Source organism: Oncorhynchus mykiss, chromosome 32 (genome assembly GCF_013265735.2).
Source record: "Oncorhynchus mykiss isolate Arlee chromosome 32, USDA_OmykA_1.1, whole genome shotgun sequence".
Lineage (NCBI taxonomy): Eukaryota > Metazoa > Chordata > Actinopteri > Salmoniformes > Salmonidae > Oncorhynchus > Oncorhynchus mykiss.
The window spans coordinates 15612091-15633039 of NC_050572.1; the positions used below are offsets into that span (position 1 = coordinate 15612091).

General features: G+C 43.5%; 1 protein-coding gene across 2 annotated transcripts in view; it reads right to left on the reverse strand.

Moving 5' to 3' along the window:
- Positions 1-1745: 1745 nt before the first annotated feature.
- The window catches only part of LOC110487989 (tubulointerstitial nephritis antigen-like), a 63182-nt gene continuing 43978 nt past the window's right edge, over positions 1746-20949 (reverse strand). For both annotated transcript variants that reach the window (XM_036971735.1, XM_036971734.1), the window contains exons 10-12: positions 13593-13716; positions 7333-7378; positions 1746-7216 (exon numbers count right to left, since the gene is read on the reverse strand). In XM_036971735.1, coding sequence (XP_036827630.1) covers positions 7058-7216; positions 7333-7378; positions 13593-13716 — 329 coding nt within the window. In that variant the 3' untranslated portion in view covers positions 1746-7057. The remainder of the gene's footprint in view (positions 7217-7332; positions 7379-13592; positions 13717-20949) is intronic.

Here is a 20949-nt window from a genome sequence, read left to right on the forward strand (position 1 = left end):
CAAACAAATATACACTATCAGTTAAAAGTTTGGACACACCTACTCATTCAAGGGTTTTTCTTTATTTAGACTATTTTCTACATTGTAGAATAATAGTGAAGACATCAACCATGAAATAACACATATGGAATCATGTAGTAACCAAAAAAAGTGTTAAACAAATCCAAATATATTTTATATTTGAGATTATTCACAGTAGACACCATTTGCCTTGATGAAAGCTTTGCACACTCTTGACATTCTCTCAACCAGATTCACCTGGAATGCTTTTCCAACAGTCTCGAAGGAGTTCTCACATATGCTGAGCACTTGTTGGCTGCTTTTTCTTCAATATGTGGTCCGACTCATCCCAAACCATCTCAATTGGGTTTTGTGGGATTCGGGGGATTCTGAAGCCCAGGTCATCTGATGCAGCACTCCATCCCTCTCCTTCTTTGTCAAATAGCCCTTACACAGCCTGGAGGTGTATTGGGTCATTGTCCTGTTGAAAAACAAATGATAGTCCCACTAAGCCCAAAACAGATGGGATGGTGTATTGCTGCGGAATGTTGTGGTAGCCATGCTGGTTAAGTGTGTCTTGAATTCTAAATCAATTACAGACAGTGTCACCATAACACCTCCTCCTCCATGCTTTATGGTGGAAACCACACATGCAGAGATCATCCGTTCACCTCCACTACATCTCACAAAAACACAGCGTTTGGAACCAAAAATCTCAAATTTGGACTCCAATTTCCACAAGTCTAATATCCATTGCTTGTGTTTCATGCCCCAAGCAAGTCTCTTCTTATTATTGGTGTCCTTTAGTAGTGGTTTCTTTGCAGCAATTTGACCATGAAGACCTGATTCACACAGTCTCTGAACAGTTGATGTTGAGATGTATCTGTTACTTGAACTCCATGAAGCATTTATTTGGGCTGCAATTTCTGAGACTGGTAACTCTAATGAACTTATCCTCTGCAGCAGAGGTAACACTGGGTCTTCCATTCCTGTGGCGGTCCTCATGAGAGCCAGTTTCATCATCGCGCTTGATGGTTTTTACGACTGCACTTGAAGAAACTTTCAAAGTTCTTGAAATGTTCCATATTGACTGACATGTATTAAAGTAAAGATGGACTGTCGTTTCTCTTTGTTTATTTGAGCTGTTCTTGCCATAATATGGACTTGGTCTTTTACCCCCACCCCCTTGTCACAACACAACTGATTTGCTCAAATGCATTAAGAAGGAAATAAATTCCACAAATTAACTTTTAACAAAGCACAGCTGTTAATTGAAATGAATTCCAGGTGACTGCCTCATGAAGCTGGATGAGAGTGTGCAAAGCTGTCATCAAGGCAAAGGGGGGCTACTTGAAGAATCTCAAATATTTGTTTAACACTTTCTTTGGTTACTACATGGTTCCATCATGTTATTTCATAGTTTGATGTCTTCACTATTATTCTACAATGTACAAAATAGTAAAAATAAAGAAAAACCCTTGAATGAGTAGGTGTTCTAAAACTTTTGACTGGTAGTGTATGCAAATTAACTCACCCTCGTTCCCTGTTCCTTGGCCTTCCTGTCTGTTTGTCTGAGTTATGACTCTCAGAGGTGGAAAGAACTGCTACAGCACTGTCCTACTCAAACTGTCCTCATCCCACCCTCGCCCGTCCCATGAGCCACTCGGTGTCGATACCCCCACCCCCCTTAACTTTGTATTATCACGGTATTGTCTTCCATTATTAGACAATGAGTCAGACAGGGATGGTTGTTTTAAGAGACTTTATTGTGCCACACAGGTAAAAACTATAGGGGGGTTTCATTTAGTGCACACAATACAAGAGACAGATCATAATAATAAACATTGCACAGAAAATAAAATATATCATTTATACATCTTGTCATAAATAAAGTCTATGTATCAATGAATATGAAGTGGGTCTTTGACTTTGAATACCCAACTTCTGACTGGGGTTCTGTGGTTTTGAAGGAGTCCTATAGTATAAGATACATGTTTTGTTGAGTGAGTAGCTCTTTAATGTCAGAGTAACTTTAACCCCTGAATACCATTCAAATAGTTTTTTAAGACTGACAAAGATCTCATTTTTAATCGACTCGAGAGAGTGTCTTCTACAGATCTGGGCACCTTGAATAGGCAGACTAAAGATGGAACCCAGTGAATCACACTCATGATTCACTCAAACTAAAAAAGAACAGTCAGACCAACTTGGATCCAGCTTTGGCCAAATTCCTTTCCTCCGCATGACTTGGATCCAATCGCCTTCTCCTCTCGTCCCATTGATCCAGACAGGCTTATCTGTCTATCACTGGTTTATCCCTATAAGGACATAACTATCTGGATGACTGCATGGGAATGAGGATCCATCTGGTTAGCCAACATATTGACAATAACCTTATACAGTAGGCCTAGCTGTGTCCCAGGGCACTGGTCAAAGTAGTGCACTACTGTATATGGAATAGGGTTTCATTTGGGACAGAGCCCTGGGGTTTTTCATTGGCTAGGGGCTGTATCTCATAGACTAATGGGATAGTACTATAACATTATTTTAAAGGATAAAACTGATTTGACTTGCACCAATAAACTACTAGGTCTATGAACAGTTATGGTAGCTTATAACGGTAATGTAAAATCTAGAATAAATTAATCATGCGGAAACACCTCCCAATTCTACTTGTTAATATCTTGCAAAATGTAAGAAATGACACAATGACATGTAGCCTTCTTTATTGCCTAGCAACGCATTAGCGGATTCCTTTCATATTGCTTTTAGAACTCACAATTTTAACAATTGATTTGTTTTTATTAAACCAAAAAGCATGACATTTTATGAATGCAATAAAATTATGTAATGTCTACCAAAAAACTAAATGATGTTGCACATCAGCTGTCACTTGTTGATTTGTTGCATAGCTATGGCAGTGAAGGCTACACTGAGGGGAGAACGGCTCATAATAATGTCAGGAACGGCGCACATGGAATGGCATCAAACACTTGGTTTCCAAGTGGTTGATGTATTTGATAACATTCCACTGATTCCGCTTCAGTCATTACCACAAGCCCGTACTCCCCAACTAAGTTGCCACCAACCTCCTGTGAACTGTGGCTATGTTTGGCATGAGTCCGTCCATCATGTGACTATTGAAGCATCAGGGGTTAGAACCTATAAAGGATTAAAAGTCAAGTGAAGAACACAACTGAGGGCTCTATTCAATACATATTGCAGAAAATCGAGCGTTCTATAACGCTTCAGCGATACTGGCTTAACAAAGCCCTAAATAGTGGTAAAGTATTCTGGTGTACTCTTTTCTAAACAACACGATGTCATCGTATCCGTTTTCAGCTCTGTTGACTCCCTCCCCAGTCCCCCCCTCAACCCCCACCTCCCTTCTGTTCTCCATTCTTTCTGCACTGTCATGCCTCGTGAACCCATGATGCACCTCACCATCCCCCCATCATCCTCTCTCGCTCCGTTTGAAGTGAAAGTAAATATTCTGTAGACCACATGGTTCACACAACATGCGGCTATGTCTGCCCTACCTCCTATAGCCTAACCTTCCTCCACATTGAACATTGCTTGTCCATCCACATGTCTGTTTTCTTGCGCCTCTGTCCTTTTCTCAGAGGTGATGGTTGTAATGGGGGTTTAAAACTAAAGGCCTACTTGAAATGTATGAAATGGTGTAGGCTTATAGGAGCCTTGGCTGAGTTACAGTAACAACGTGACAACTGGAAGCCATATTGGAAAGGTGTCACAGTTGAAAATACATCACTTCTGGGAAGCCAAGCAGTTTATTGTGGAGTGAGACTATATGATGTTGTCTCTGAAAGGACAGTTGGCACCTCTGGAATCTGATACATTAAAAACTAATGACAAAACTATATTTCAAATTTGAGCAAAATTAGAGAGACAATATAAAAAGAGCACCTGGGGCAACATTACATAAGGTAATATCAAGTTAAATCAGTATATCAGAATCTGTGTGTTGACTGGCTTCAGTTGAGGCTTGAGCTACCTACTTAAACATTTTGGGGAGATGCACAACCTTTGAAACGTCACAATGAGTCTGTTGTATATGCCTACACATGCCTATTGGTAAATACTGAAGTGTTAGTGGCATGTTGTGTCTGAGATATTAGGCTTATACCATCAAACTGACAAAAAAACTACAATGAAACAGCACTGAACAGACTTTGGCAGCTGAGTGTGGCGACCTCCTCACCTTTTGATTTGTGTGTGTTTTTGCAGAAGAATATGCACCTCCTGAGCACCCTTTAAAGCACATGTGCCAAACTCATTCCACGGAGGGCTGATTGTCTGCGGGTTTTCACTCCTCCCTTGTACTTGAGTGATTAATTAAGTTCACTAATTAGTAAGGAACTCCCCTCACCTGGTCATCTAGGTCTTTATTGAAATATAAAACCAGCAGACAGTATGGCCTCTTACGGAATGGGTTTGACACCCTGCTTTAAAGCAACTGGTCATCTAGGTCTTTACTGAAATATAAAACCAGCAGACAGTATGGCCTCTTACGGAATGGGTTTGACACCCTGCTTTAAAGCAACTGGTCATCTAGGTCTTTACTGAAATATAAAACCAGCAGACAGTATGGCCTCTTATGGAAGCAGTTTGACACCCCTGCTTTAAAGCAACTGGTCAGGGGAGGGGGGAGTTTGTGTGGGAGACAAACATATCTCAAAGCAACTAATACACAACAGCAACAATAAGAATATTTTCAGCATAACCATAACACTGTGTACAGGTAGCCTAGTGGTTAAGAGCATTGGGCAGTAACCCGAAAGGTTGCTGGTTCGAATCCCCGGCACGACGAAAGTGGGGGGAAAACCTGCCGGTGTGCCCTTGAGCAAGGTACTTACTCCTAATTGCTCCTGTAAGTTGCTCTGGATAAGAGCCTCTGCTAAATGACTAAAATGTAAATGCACAGAATGAAATAGATTAAGACTATAATACACAATGGGTCTAATCTTTCAACCAGAGGCTCCCAAAAAAACTGCACTTATTTCATTAAGGCATTTGATAACCCACAAAGTTGTCACGTTGAAGGATCATCAAAGATAGTAGATAACTTAGATGGTTTCCTCAGGCTGTTTACCATTGAAAAAAATTTGTCACGATTCCCTCTCTTGCGTGAACATGCTTTCCTGTGTGAGCTCACAGCTTCTCCATAATGTCTGGCATGCTCAAATGAGAGAGGGAAGAGCTGGCTCTGGTCTACTTAGTGTCCACTCTTGCTCGTCCCACCCACCAAACCAGAAAAAGTGAGACGGGCCAATAAGTAGCCCAAAGTGGCTCCACCCCGATCAGAAAAGAATTAGGGAGTCAAGTGTCTCTCTTTCTCTTCTGTCTCTGGCATCATCTGGTGGTGACCATTTCACCTTCTTCAAACCAAAAGGACAACACTGTTATTTCAATCGATCTCATATTTTTCCAAGATATGATTTTATCAACCAGTTGATTTAATAAATGGAATGTGTTTTTCAAAGGCTGTTTAAGCTCCTCGCTTGCTACAATCACATCCACACATATTAAACAAGCTTCATCTCTGCTTTTATACATACTTTATAAATAGTAATAAGGGAGATTTATAAAACGGCTGATCCACTAATATTATTTCTAATGAAAAGTTGTGTTCAAGCAGTTGGTTTCAGTCAAGAGCTGTCATGGTCATGAGATCGAAGTTGATTTGATATCATTGGAAGATTGACACCATCTCTTCCATAAACAGATAGATTATGTGGTACTGAAAACTCAAGAGAAATTTGGCATTGAGTTTCACTTCCAGAGCTTGCTTAAACTCAATACTGTACTGTGCAATTAACCTAAAAAGAAAACAGCAATCTTTGGTAAATGAATTAATTAAATGAATTATTGGTCAAATGGACAGCTCACTAAACCCTCAACCCCACCTACCTCTAGCCCAACACCCTTTCCAGTGTAAGATTCTGCATTTTTGGAACATGTGAAGATATGCATGGCTACTGCAACTGCACTAGATCTGCTGACAGTAATAGGAATACATTAATCAGCGATGTAAGTAGCTAGACTAAGAGTTAGTGATAACGTTAAACTAAACTGTAGTAGATTGTTAGTTTCTATCGTCTCTTGTTGTGGGAACTGCCCAGTCTGGTGCCTGTATCATCTACCCCTCTATCACTCTGGTTCTCCCCATCCCAATCTGTCCCTAAGGGGTTGGCTTTCAAAATACACAACAACAGAGAAACACAGAGAGAGGGTTAACCAGGACCAGAGATAGACATGGCAGCCAAATGGATAGCCACCTGTCATGGCAGCTAAATGGATAGCCACCGGTCACGGCAGCCAAATGGATAGCCACCGGTCATGGCAGCCAAATGGATAGCCACAGGTCATGGCAGCCAAATGGATAGCCACCGGTCATGGCAGCCAAATGGATAGCCATCTGTCATGGCAGCCAAATGAAGAGCTACACAATGAGAAAGAGGAGAGTGAGAGAGTTCAGATCAAGACAGTTCTTTCATCATTATAGCAGTGGAAGTGAAGACTTAAGAACAGAAGTAGGAAGTAGACAGTCTATGCCAGGCTGAAGCCGAGGAGTCTGGGAAGGATGGTCTTTGGAATAATGAGTCCTGAGGTGCTTATTGCTGTGTCCTGAAGCCAGAGGAGGCTGTATGGAGAAGCCTCTCTCAGCCTGCAGGCCTGGAGCTTGTTTTGGTGCCATCAACCTTGAGTTGGGTTGGGGGGGGCGGTTGGGGTATCAAAACCCCTAGGCTGCCGTAAGGGGAGGTGGGTGCAAGGGGGTAAGGGGTTAAGAGTTGAAGTTCTTGGGGTGGTTGTTGTTGGTTCCCCCAAAGGTCAGAGTGGAAACTGGTTGAGTTGTTCCCCCAAATTTTGGCGTGGGGGTAAGGGAGTAAGAGCAGGGCCTCAGGGGCTGGTTGGGTTGCTCCCCCAGGGTAGGGAGGGGAAGAGGGTATGGGCTGAAGGGTAGACACTCTGGGGCTAGTTGAGTTGCTCCCTCAGGGTAGGGGAAGAGGGTGCTGAGTTCCTGGAGTGCATGTCTCTACTTGAGTCGGCGGTGATGGTGGCTCTGCATGTCTTCCATAGTGACCCTACCCCACGCACCGATCACGAACGCCTCAATCTCACACTCGTTCTCACCACGAGCGATACGGAAGTAGCCGTTCTCCCCCCAGTTCTTCCCCCACGAGTTGGCAGCGATCTGGAAAAGTCAAGCGTTATTAGGAAGAGTGGCATGGGTTAGAATGTACTGTAGATATAGTTGATACATAATAGACAAGAGAGAGAATATGTGATTAGTTAGGAATCCTTTCTTACCCAGAACTTCTTTGTTGTCCCATCATAGTTCCTCTCCTCTCCCCACCTGGAACAGAACACACCGAGATGGATTACATGATTGTTTTCCACTAAAGGGCACAAACTGGAACTAAGAACTATCGGACAATGAAGATGTGTGAGAACACAAATACACAAGGGGACGAAAAAATATTATCTTTGATCTTCATAATATGCATGCAGGTTGTTGCACCAATTAGGTGCCCTTTGAATAGTGTAATGTTACATTTTTTATTTCACATAATTTGAACATTGTCATATAGAGCACATGTTTAACTTCATTAAAAAACAGTTTTCCATCTCAAGAGGTTAAATAAAAAATGACCGTAAAGGTGTTGATGAATGAATCTTAGATCCGCCATAAATCCCCGTGACAGGGGGGATGGAAGTTTCTTGTGTGAACAGGGAGGGGAAATTGAATACAAGCTTCACAAAAAAAAATTAATTGTGAAAACATTTCTAGCCTATCTATGGGTAACAGGGTTGCCATGTTATGTTTGACCCGCTCAGTTTTTCGCCACAAAATACCTGAAAATTGTCAGAAAGAGTAGAATCAGCTCACCTGCATTTACAATATGATTTTACTATTAGATGTTCAATGTTTCTTTTGAAAAATGTATTTAAAAAGGCATAGTTTCACTTTATAAGAATTTGAGTTCAGTTCAAGTAAAGGGGCTGATCTTAAAATGAAGGGACAGGTTATTACCCTTAAAATGAATCACTAATCAGATTAAATAAACATGAATCTTTAGAAATTACTTTGTCAAAGCATCAAAATAAGTAGGGCTTCACAATGATGGTGAAAACTTGGAGAAATGTTGGGGTTAAGAGGGTTCAAATCTTTCTACACTCTTAGAAAAAAAGGGTTCCAAAAGGTTCTTTGGCTGTTCCATAGGAGAACCGTTCTTGATTCCAGGTAGAACCCTTTTGGGTTCCAATGTAGAACCCTCTGTGGAAATGGGACAGCCAATGAACCCTTTTAGGTTCTAGATAGCACTTTGTTTCTAAGAGTGTAGAAGACACAGGGGATGCAGAGACGGACATATACATTTTTCATATGGTCAATATTAAAAGGGAACTAATTTTATATGAAATGTCATATGTGCACAATTTCTACTTAAATATGGAAGGGACTCAAAAGGCACTAATTTCATGGAACGACCCATCCACTGAATTTTCAAATCATGCTATTTTTATTTTTTTTTTACATATATAGTTAAAATGTTGTGTATTTTTACTTTTTAAATATATCCCACCCCATAGGAATGTTAAACCTGAGAGCTTTTGACACAACTGATGGTGAATTCTAGGAAGAGCCAAGTAGAGCTGATGTACTGGGTACAAAACATATTTCATCTCTTAAATAGTATCCTGAAAACAAGAGGTTATTTATGACCATGGCTAAGGAACACCAGAGCAGTTATATTACCCACACACATGTACACGTCTCCCCTGCATCCTACATCATTCAGATTCCTCAGCAGCACATGGAATTCCCCCCTCTGCCACTTCCCCCTCGCAGCACAGGAAACAGGAAGGAGAGGGACTGCCAGGGAGGAAGTGGTCACCGCCCGACTCCTGTCATCTCACAGACAACAACATTGCTGAAGGTCGAGCGAGGCTCTCATAAATAAACCTTACCCCTGCAGAGGAATCTCTTACTCTCTCCCTGTCTTTCTCGCTCCTTCCCTAACCAGCATGCTTTGATCTCAAGAAGTCCAAGGCCCATACATTCACATCATCCTTAGCTTCTGGTCCTATCTGGCAGTTGCCCCCAGTCGGAGGCGTCCCAGCGTCCCAGACCGACCTTCCCTCCCCCTTCCTCGCTCCAGTTCTATTCCCATCCTGTTTTGGATGTTTTGGCCCTCCTAGGGCCTCTAGGAGCCTCCAAGGGAGACTTTCTCATTTTATAAGAGAAAAGGAATGCTGGGAAAGAGATGTGATATTTTCAGTCGTTTCCAAAACATTGGTGAATAATGCCAACCTTCAATCAGCAAGTTTCTTTAATAGTCGAGTCTGGTTCGGAGACAAGAGTTCAAGGGTCATCATGCTCTGAATAGGCAAATACAAACAGCTGTACACACTGGGGGTCAAGGATTTGGGGCTGTGTGTGTCTGTGTGTGTGTGTGTGTGTATGGACATGCATGCACCTACTTGTGGGTGTGGGTGCTTATGTGCGTGTGTGTGTATGTGTGTATATACAGGCAAAGCCAGAGAGCCAGACAGAAATGGACCACAACGGAGCCCTTATCTCCCTCAGTTAGCATTGTTCCTCCAGGACAATGAGGGACATACCAGTCCTCCCCTCCCCTACCCCTGACCTCCTCCATGGGCCTGATCCTCTCTCTGTCCCGTACAGTTGGGATCAACGCCCCAGACAATGCTTTTTCCACCAGATTGGACCTCTATGCGCTAAACACAAACTTTCCCAGGCCCCTGGCTTAATAGAATGCACTGCAGCGGGATTTCGGCTGTAAAAACAGTGATTGGTGTGATGGTCAGGCTCTACGCACCCTGGCCCTCCTTTCTTTCCCCCAGCCCATCCCTAAATCCATACCCTTGGTTCCCCCGAGCCTCACGTTCGCAGCCCAAACCAGCGAAAGAACCGCAGTGTCAGCGGAGGAGGGGGGAGACTAGCTTCAACCGTCATCATCATCAGTGAAGCATGCTGCTCAAACCAGATATCAGCAGCGTGCCAGGACCGACCAGACACCAGCAGTGTGCCAGGACCGACCAGACACTAGCAGTGTGCCAGGACCGACCAGACACTAGCAGTGTGCCAGGACCGACCAGACACTAGCAGTGTGCCAGGACCGACCAGACACTAGCAGTGTGCCAGGACCGACCAGACACCAGCAGTGTGCCAGGACCGACCAGACACCAGCAGTGTGCCAGGACAGACCAGACACCAGCAGTGTGCCAGGACAGACCAGACACCAGCAGCGTGCCAGGACCGACCAGACACCAGCAGCGTGCCAGGACTGTGTATATAGTGCACTACTTTTGCGCCGAACCATATAAAGGGAATTTGGTACTATTTGGGACTCAGCCTTATGCAATTGGCATCGATATACCAAGACCCTAGACCAGGGGTTCTTAAACTTTTTCAACCTGGGATCCAAATTAGAAATTCTGTGTTTTCCTGGGACACAAGCTTAGGAAAAAATGCAACTATACGGAAATATCGGTACATTTCATTGCCTTTATGCCTAAAGAAAAATGCAATATAGACAAAAACAAATAACAATGAAATACCCATAAATATCTTTTCATGTTTATTTTTTCCCATTAAAAACACTCTTACATACCTGTCTAGGTTGGAACTGTTGCTGTTAAAATACAATAAATCATTTAATTCTTAACTGGAATAAACAGATTGATCACACCACACAAATAAAAGCACACACACACACACACACACAGGCTTTTTGATTGTGCAACCCTAAGTAACAGTACAGATAAAACATTCAGGCCTACTGTACATCTTACTGTAGAAATGATTGTTGATAGAAAGTCTAGGTTGGAACTGTTGCTGTTTTAATACACCTTTTTTTTATTCTAAACTGGAATAAAAACTGATTGATCACACCACACAGATGTAGACCAGAAAACACACACATACACACAGTCCTAATGAGAGGTGTGTGGCTGGTTGAAGTATACAACAAGCATGTATGTGGTGCCAAACTGGATCCGAGCAGGAGACTGCTTCCTGCTGCAGATAAGCAACCCATAACTGTGAGTGTTTGCCTCAAAAAGCATCTTGCTTCAATCAGTTTATTCCAGTTCAGAATAAAAATTATTACTTGTATTTTAACAGCAACAGTTCCAACCTAGACTTGTTTTTAACAATAATTTCTACAGTAAAATGTACAGTAGGCCTGATCATTTTTCATCTTCATCTGTACTTAGCTTGCTTTGGCTAACGTTAGATATTAGCTGTGTATCGTTACAAGGCCAGGGGATTGTTTGAGTTTCTCTTTCACATCTACTACTATGAGAGATAGTACTCCCTTATTTCTGCATATCATCCATCACCTGTTATAAAATGACAACAATGTCTTCTAGTTGACTTACTTTCGAAGCAGTTTCCTGAAGCGTTCTGCCCTGTTCTGAAAGAACTCCCTGGGTTTACCGTCATGTTGTGTCTGGATGTTTGGTTAGGACGTGTCGTTTTATTAATTTGTTCGTTTTGAGAGACTCATTACTAAGCACTTCCCCACACAAAACACATTGTGGGCGCTCCTCGTTATTTCTCAAAGTTTGTATTGAAGAGACAAAAAGTAATCACTGTATTTGCGTTTCATGACGATTGAGCTCAGTCAGAATTTGTGGCTAGCATGAGTCCATTTCATGATGGCGAGTGGGAATAACAAGGCAGTGCCTTGAACGACAGCGCTGCAGCGTGTGGGTCGTGGAGTGATCATCAACAAAACTTCAGAAAAAAGATCCGGTAAACCGCGAAGCACACCGGCATCTCCCTCTACCTTTGCCTCTGCCACTCGCGCAGCAGCCAAACTGAGCAGAGAGCGCACTGAACCGAGAGCGCAGTTGCACTTGGTCAAATCAATTTCAGTAATTAATGAAATAATTATACATTTACGTCGCGACCCATGACCCACCATTAACAATTAATGACAAAGTGAAAACATGTTTTTTGAATCTTTTCAAATGTATTGAAAATAATTTACACAAGTACTCACATCCCTCAGTCAATACATGTTAGAATTGGTAAGTCACTAAGAGCTTTGTACACCTCGATTGTACAATATTCGCAAGTTATTATTTAAAAAAATCTTCAAGCTCTGTCAAATCATTACTAGATAGCCATTTGCAGGTCTTTCCATAGATTTTCAAGCCGATTTAAGTTTAAACTGTAACCAGGCCACTTAGGAACATACAAGCTCCTGTATTCAAACCACTGACCTTCTGGGTTACTGGCCCAATGCTCTAACCGCTAGGCTACCTGCTGCCTTTACAAGGGGAAGGTGTGTTCATAAACCTTATCATTCCTAATCCTAGTCACACATGTTTTCATGTCTAGAATAGACAGCCCAGTCAGACAGTACTCAACGAATACCTGATGACTCAGAGTAGACTAAACAATAGAGTATTTGGCCGGGACGGTGTGTTGGGGGTTGGGATTTAGAGAGGGACGAGGTGTTGGGGGTTGGGAGAGAGAGGGATGGGGTGTTGGGGTTGAGGGTTGGGAGTCAGAGGGATGGGGTGTTGGAGGTTGAGGGTTGGGAGTCAGAGGGATGGGGTGTTGGAGGTTGAGGGTTGGGAGAGAGAGGGATGGGGTGTTGGGAGTTAGAGAGGGATGAAGTGTTGGGTGTTGGGTGTCAGAGAGGGAAGGAGTGTTGGGGGTTGGGAGTCAGAGAGAGATGGGGGGTTGGGAGTCAGAGAGGGAAGGAGTGTTGGGGGTTGGGAGTCAGAGAGGGAAGGGGGTTAGCGGTTGGGAGTCAGAGGGGTTGGGAGTCAGCGATGGGGGCGAGGCCGCAGGATCTGGGAAGAGGGAAAAGTGATGAATGAAGATGGAGAGAACACTGTCTGTGAGGAAGTGGGTGCCCCTCATAGAAATTGCCCTTTGGCACATATCTAAGATCAGCTTACCCTCCCCAAAACCTACCCTCACATATATTGACCTCTAAACATCTAAACTGACCCTTCATCATCGTCTAGGGACAACTTCATTCTCCTTCTAGGGAGACAGAAGATTTGGAGTGGGGGTGAGGAAATATAAGGATTGGGGGTGGGGATGGTGAGCCAGAATAATTGGGGTGGGGAAATAGGGCAGGAGAGGGGTGGGTAGCTAGGCAATCCAGGTGTGTAGTGTCTGCCAGCCTACATTTTTGTGGTCTCCGCGGTCTGTCTGCGTGACAGAGGACTGAAGCCAAGGTGTGTCTCAGAGACTCAGAGCGACCGACAGAGAGGGAATCTCTTACTCACACTGAACACAACACACCTGTGGTAGTATGCAGGTCTGGGAATGTCGACGGGTTGATGTTTTTTTATTTGATCATTTGGTATATGTAAACAAATACTAGACTTAGATATTGATAATCTAACATTTTTTAAATATAATAAAATATGAATGCATAGATTTATTCCAGAATTTAGAAAGGTTAACACTGAATCCATGAGATCAAAAGTAATACGTTCATTTTCCTATAAGTGCTGCCTCTACCATACTGTACAATGGATAAAAGCTCTAGCAGATGGGAGATGATTGACAGCCTTACCCTGTGATTCTGACGGAGTGTGTGTTGTGTTTGCGGTAGTGTGGTGGTTTGGTGAAGCTGACGTCTGTGTGTTTGTAGATTCCACTCTTATAGACGAAGAAGTCCTCATGGACCTCCAGGATGGCTGCAGGATACACAGGGGGAAAAAACACTATCAATGGACTGGATACACAAGAAGAAAAACACATTTTCGATGGACTGGATACACAAGAAGAAAAACACATTATCGATGGACTGGATACACAAGAAGAAAAACACATTATCAATGGACTGGATACACAAGAAGAAAAACACATTATCGATGGACTGGATACACAAGAAGAAAAACACATTTTCGATGGACTGGATACACAAGAAGAAAAACACATTATCGATGGACTGGATGCACAAGATGAAAAACACATTATCAATGGACTGGATACACAAGAAGAAAAACACATTATCAATGGACTGGATACACAAGATGAAAAACACATTATCGATGGACTGGATACACAAGAAGAAAAACACATTATCAATGGACTGGATACACAAGAAGAAAAACACATTATCAATGGACTGGATACACAAGAATAAAAACACATTATCAATGGACTGGATACACAAGAATAAAAACACATTATCAATGGACTGGATACACAAGAATAAAAACAGATTATAGATTAACTTGACACACAGATACACACACTTTTTACAGCCAAACCAAACCAATCTATAGCTTTGCAGGTGGTTATAAAAGGACCAACCAAAGGCAGTATGCCAATGCCTCAATATTGTTGAAAAACATAGATAGAATCAACTTGACCATTAATCCTAGTCAGGTAGGGCCTAATTCAGACTTGAGATAAGGAGACTCAACATGTACTTAAGTAAAACATGTTAAGTCTACTTATATCAAGTCTGAATAGGGCCCATAAAGCATAGCTGTAGTTTGAAGGTAACCAATTTAGACTCCAACTTTGTACATCAGGCATATAGTTTCTATGCTTGACTGATAGCAAAGAGAGTTCAGCCATATAAGTTCCTTCTTGCACTAAACTGAAATTAATACACCACTAGGAAAAAACAAACTCAAAAGCTAATTCAATTTCCTAATTTCTTTACTTTTTCCGAGCACGGTTTCCCATTTCCCCCTGAGAAGAAAACATCCAAAAATCAGAGTGCAGCTGTGGTGTTGTGCCACTTTGAACCGGTGCATTATAAACTCTGAACTCCCTGTGACTTTCTCATTAGTAATCCACCTGGGATAAACAATCTGGAACGCTCACTGAGTCATTTCCACATTTGGAAGGACTACCTGTTCTTACTGGGCTACCGTTCTCTTTGTCTCCTACGGACAAACAAGGACACACACTGCTCTCTGGCAAAGGTAACGACAGAAATTCAGGGGAGAAGAAAAGAGGAAAACGTGACAAAAGGCCAATGTTTCAGTCCTGCTGTTTGGAACAATACAACAAGGCTGGCACAGGCTCACAGACTATCTCTGCACAACCACACGTACACACACAAATATGTTTTATTTGATTTAATCTTTATTTATAAAGGTTTTTCTCATTGAGATGAAACAAAACAACTTACATACACAATATTGAACAAAACTATAAACACACATACAGTACAACAATGACATATTACGTAAAGAAACACAAATGTCATAACTAAAAACAGCTGTCCTAAAGGCAATTATACTGTTCTATGATATTTACATCAACCAAGTGTAAAAAAATCCACCAACGTGACTAGATCATACAATTTAAAATGTTCAGGAGAGAATTCCAGGACCACGGCGCTGAGTAACTAAAACTCTTTCTACCATGACCTGTTTTAATTCTTGGTACTGTTAAAAGCAAATGAGAATGGGACCGTAAATTATATTTATTTACTGACCTGATTAAAAAAGAACAGAGATAGTGGCATTTTACCCAATAGGGCCTTATAAATCAGTGTATACCAGTGTTTAAGCCTATGCAAGGTCAATGACAACCAGCAAACGGTGCTGTAGAGATCACAACCTGAGGGCCACATGATATACTGAATCAAGTGCTCTCGGGGTGGTGGTTGAGGCCTGCATATATATAACATCACTAAAATCTAAAGCCGCCAGTAATGTACATCGTACCAGCTCCTTCCTGGCCTCCAGAGAAAAACAAGACTTATGCCGATAGTAAAAACCTATTCTCAGCTTGAGCTCTCCATATGAACAGTGAAGCTCAGCTTGTCATCCACCCACACTCCCAAATATTTGTACACTTTGACTTGCTCTATAGTATGTCCATCCAATATAGCAATGAAAAGATTAGTAACATGCCTGGCATTTGAAAATACCATGCGCTTTGTTTTACCTGAATTCAGAACCAGGTAACCGACACATTGGTGCGGCTGGCTTCCGGGTTGGAGGCGCGCTGTGTTAAGAAGCAGTGCGGCTGGTTGGGTTGTGTATCGGAGGACGCATGACTTTCAACCTTCGTCTCTCCCGAGCCCGTACGGGAGTTGTAGCGATGAGACAAGATAGCAGCTACTACAACAATTGGATACCACGAAATTGGGGAGAAAAAGGGGTAAAAAAAAAATACTAAATAAAAAAAAGATAAACTACTACCACTTGAATAAAGAACAGCATCATCTGCATTAAAATGAACATCCGCTGTTTTAATATGATCCCCAATGTTGTTGATATACAAAATGAACAACAGTGGGCCCAAAATAAAACCTTGCGGAACACCTGAGCACAACTCTATGGACTCAGATTTACAACCATCTGCTATTACCCATTGTGTACGATTTGAAAGGTAATTTATAAACCAATCTAGAGCATGACCAACAATTCCACAACATTTTAACCTTTGCACTAACACAGCATGGTCCACGTCAAATGCCTTCGACAAATCAATAAAGACAGACGCACAATGTAACTTCTTGTCAAGAGCCCAGTGGATGTCATTTAAAACCTTCAATGTTGCTGAAACAGTGCTGTGGCCAGACCTAAAACCTGATTGCATTCCATTTAAGATGTTGTTTCTTGGAGGTAGGCCTTCAGCTGCCTACTAACAAAGGACTCCAGTACCTTAGACAGTACAGACAATTTTGATATGGGTCGATAGTTGTCAAGTAGCGAAGGATCTCCACTTTCCAGGAGAGGCAGTACAAAAGCAGATTTCCATAACTTCAGGGAGCTCCTAAACGTCAAGTGTGAGGTAAAAAAAACATGTTAAGAGGGCCTTCCGGGTGCGCAGTGGTTAAGGGCGCTGTACTGCAGTGCCAGCTGTGCCACCAGAGACTTGCGCCCAGGCTCTGTCGTAACCGGCCGCGACCGGGAGGTCCGTGGGGCGACGCACAATTGGCCTAGCGTCGTCCGGGTTAGGGAGGGTTTGGCCGGTAGGGAAATGCTTGTCTCATCGCACACCAGCGACTCCTGTGGTTGGCCGGGCACAGTGCGCGCTAACCAAGGTTGCCAGGTGCACGGTGTTTCCTCCGACACATTGGTGCGGCTGGCTTCCGGGTTGGATGGCACTGTGTTAAGAAGCAGTGCGGCTTGGTTGGGTTGTGTATCGGAGGACGCATGACTTTCAACCTTCGTCTCTCCCGAGCCCGTACGGGAGTTGTAGCGACGAGACAAGATAGTAGCTACTAAACAATTGGATACCACGAAATTGGGGAAAAAAAACAAAAAAAAAACATGTTAAGGGGGAGCAATGATGTCTGCAGCTAGGTGTAGGAGGCGGAGGTCTAGATCATCAGGATTTCCTTTCTATCAATTTCTTTCAGGGCTTTTATACCTTTAACCTTTTCAAATAAAATGCCTGCATCTAGAAAATTATGATTTAAGGCTTTCAGAATAGAGGTTCTCTCAGCTACAATCTGTGTGTCTACCAACAATTGTTTGTGTATCTTTTTTGCACTCCAAAGCTTTCAATAGCCAAAATTTGGAGGGATCATTTAAATCATTTAAATGATCCAAAGTAGATTTAAGGTATTGGTCTGCTTTCAGTAAAACTCAGCAAAAAAAGTAACATCCCTTTTTCATCCCGCATTATCTTTGAAATACATCCTCAGGCAATTAAGGGCACACAAATTTAGGACACTAAAGAGGCCTTTCTACTGACTCTGAAAAACACCAAAAGAAAGATGCCCAGGGTCCCTGCTCATCTGCGTGAATGTGCTTTAGGCATGCTGTAAGGAGGCATGAGGACTTCAAATGTGGCCAGGGCAATAAATTGCAATGTCCGTACTGTGAGATGCCTAAGACAGCGCTACAGGGAGACAGAACGGACAGCTGATCGTCCTCGCAGTGGCAGACCACGTGTAACAACACCTGCACAGGATTGGTACATCCAAATATCACACTTGCGGGACAGGTACAGGATGGCAACAACAACTGCCCGAGTTACAGTAGGAATGCACAATCCCTCCATCAGTGCTTAGACTGTCCTCAATGAGAGCTTGTAGGCCTGTTGTAAGGCAGATCATCACCAGACCCCACCGGCAAGAACGTCACCAATGGGCACAAACCCACCGTCGCTGGACGAGACAGGACGGGCAAAAAGGGCTCTTCACTGACGAGTCGTGGTTTTGTCTCACCAGAGGTGATGGTCGGATTTGTGTTTATCGTCGAAGGAATGAGCCTTACACCGAGGCCTGTACTTTGGAGGTGGAGGGATCGATTTGGAGGTGGAGGGTCCGTCATGGTCTGGGGGGTGTGTCACAGCATCATCGGACTGAGCTTGTTGTCATTGCAGACAGTCTCAATGCTGTGCGTTACAGGGAAGACACCCTCCTCCCTCATGTGGTACTCTTTCTGCAGGCTCATCCTGACATGACCCTCCAGCATGACAATGCCACCAGCCATACTGCTCGTTCTGTGCGTGATTTCCTGCAAGACAGGAATGTCAGTGTTCTGCCATGGCCAGCGAAGAGCCCAGATCTCAATCCCATTGAGCACGTCTGGGACCTGTTGGATCGGAGTCTGTGGGCTAGGGCCATTCCCCCCAGAAATGTCTGGGAACTTGCAGGTGCCTTGGTGGAAGAGTGGGGTAACATCTCACAGCAAGAACCGGCAAATCTGGTGCAGTCCATGAGGAGGAGATGAAAATCGTTTAGAAGACAACTAGAAGCCCGTGTTTAGAAGACAACGTGAAGCCCATGTTTAGAAGACAACGTGAAGCCCGTGTTATGAAGACAACGTGAAGCCCGTGTTATGAAGACAACGTGAAGCCCGTGTTATGAAGACAACGTGAAGCCCGTGTTTAGAAGACAACGTGAAGCCTGTGTTTAGAAGACAAATGTGACACCCGTGTTATGAAGACAACTTGAAGCCTGTGTTTAGAAGACAACGTGAAGCCCGTGATATGAAGACAACGTGAAGCCCGTGTTATGAAGACAACGTGAAGCCTGTGTTTAGAAGACAACGTGAAGCCCGTGTTATGAAGACAACGTGAAGCCCGTGTTATGAAGACAACGTGAAGCCCGTGTTATGAAGACAACTTGAAGCCTGTGTTTAGAAGACAACGTGAAGCCTGTGTTTAGAACGGCTTTGCATTCTAGAAAGGGAGAGGTAGTTCAGATTTATTTAGTTTTTTAATACTATCCCTTACATAAGAGCAGATACTTGCTGATACTTGCTGACGCTAACCATTCATTAACCTTTCTTTAGCCAGGTGTTTTCCAGGTGACACATTTTTTTATTTAAAAATATTTACCTGTTTTTTCCCCAATTTCATGGTATCCAATTGTTTTTAGTAGCTACTATCTTTTTTCTTTTTTTTTACCCCTTTTTCTCCCCAATTTCGTGGTATCCAATTGCAGTGAGTAGCAACTCCCGTACGGGCTCGGGAGAGACGAAGGTTGAATGTCATGCGTCCTCTGATACACAACCCAACCAGCCGTACTGCTTCTTAACACAGCGCGCATCCAACCTGCATCCAACCTGGAGCGACCACAGCGCGCATCCAACCTGGAAGCCAGCCAATGTGTCAGAGGCTACACCGTGCACCTGGCAACCTTGGTTAGCGCGCACTGCGCCCGGCCCGCCACAGGAGTCGCTGGTGCGCGATGAGACAAGGAGATCCCTACCGACCAATCCCTCCCTAACCCGGATGACGCTAGGCCAATTGTGCGTCGCCCCACGGACCTCCCGGTCGCGGCCGGTTACGACAGAGCCTGGGTGCGAACCCAGGTACTCTGATGGCACAGCTGGCGCTGCAGTACAGCGCCCTTAACCACTGCGCCACCCGGGAGGCCCCAGTAGCTACTATCTTGTCTAATCGCTACAACTGCCGTACGGGCTCGGGAGATACGAAGGTTGAAAGTCTCCGATACAAAACCCAACCAAGCCGCACTGCTTCTTAACACAGCGCGCATCCAACCCGGGAGCCAGCCGCACCAATGTGTCGGAGGAAACACCGTGCACCTGGCAACCTTGGTTAGCGCGCACTGCGCCCGGCCCGCCACAGGAGTCGCTGGTGCGCAATGAGACAAGGATTTCCCTCCCGGCCAACCCCTCCCTAACCCTTAAGACGCTAGGCCAATTGTGCGTCGCCCCACGGACCTCCCGGTCGTGGCCGTTTACGACAGAGCCTGTCGTAAAGTCCTCAACTGGCAGCTACATTAAATACTACCCTCAAAACACCAGTCACAAAGTCAACAGTAAAGAGGTGACTCCGGGATGTTGGCCTTTGCTAGTTGAACTACATGTAGTTCACTACTCCCCAACACTGACCACAGTGCAATACTAAATATAATACATTTAATATATATATATATCATACTATATATAATATTATAACCTGGGTGGTTTGAGACCTGAATGCTGACTGGCTGACACCTGTGGGATATGGTGGCAGTGGTTAGAGCGTTGGACTAGTAACCGAAAGGTTGAAAGTTCGAATCCCCGAGCTGACAAGGTTCAAATCTGTTCTGCCCCTGAACAGGCAGTTAACCCACTGTTCCTAGGCCGTCATTGAAAATAAGAATTTGTTCTTAACTGACTTGCCTAGTTAAATAAAGGTAAAAAAAATTATAATAATATCAGACTGTATACCACAGGTATGACAAAACATTGCTTTGTACTGTGCTAATTAAGTTGGTAGACAATTTATAATAGCAATTAAGGCACCTCTGGGTTTGTGGTATATGGCCAATATGCCAAAGCGAAGGGCTCCGCGTTGCGTTGTGCATAAGAACAGCCCTTAGCCGTGGTTTAATGACCATACCTCCTCTGGCATTATTGCTTAATTTAATTACACTATATTATAAAAACAAACACATTCTGTATCCAACCTAATAATAGCCTGACTCCGATCCTCTGCCTAATCACTGACAAAGGATCTCTCATACCCAATCCTGCTCTTTAAGCAAAACC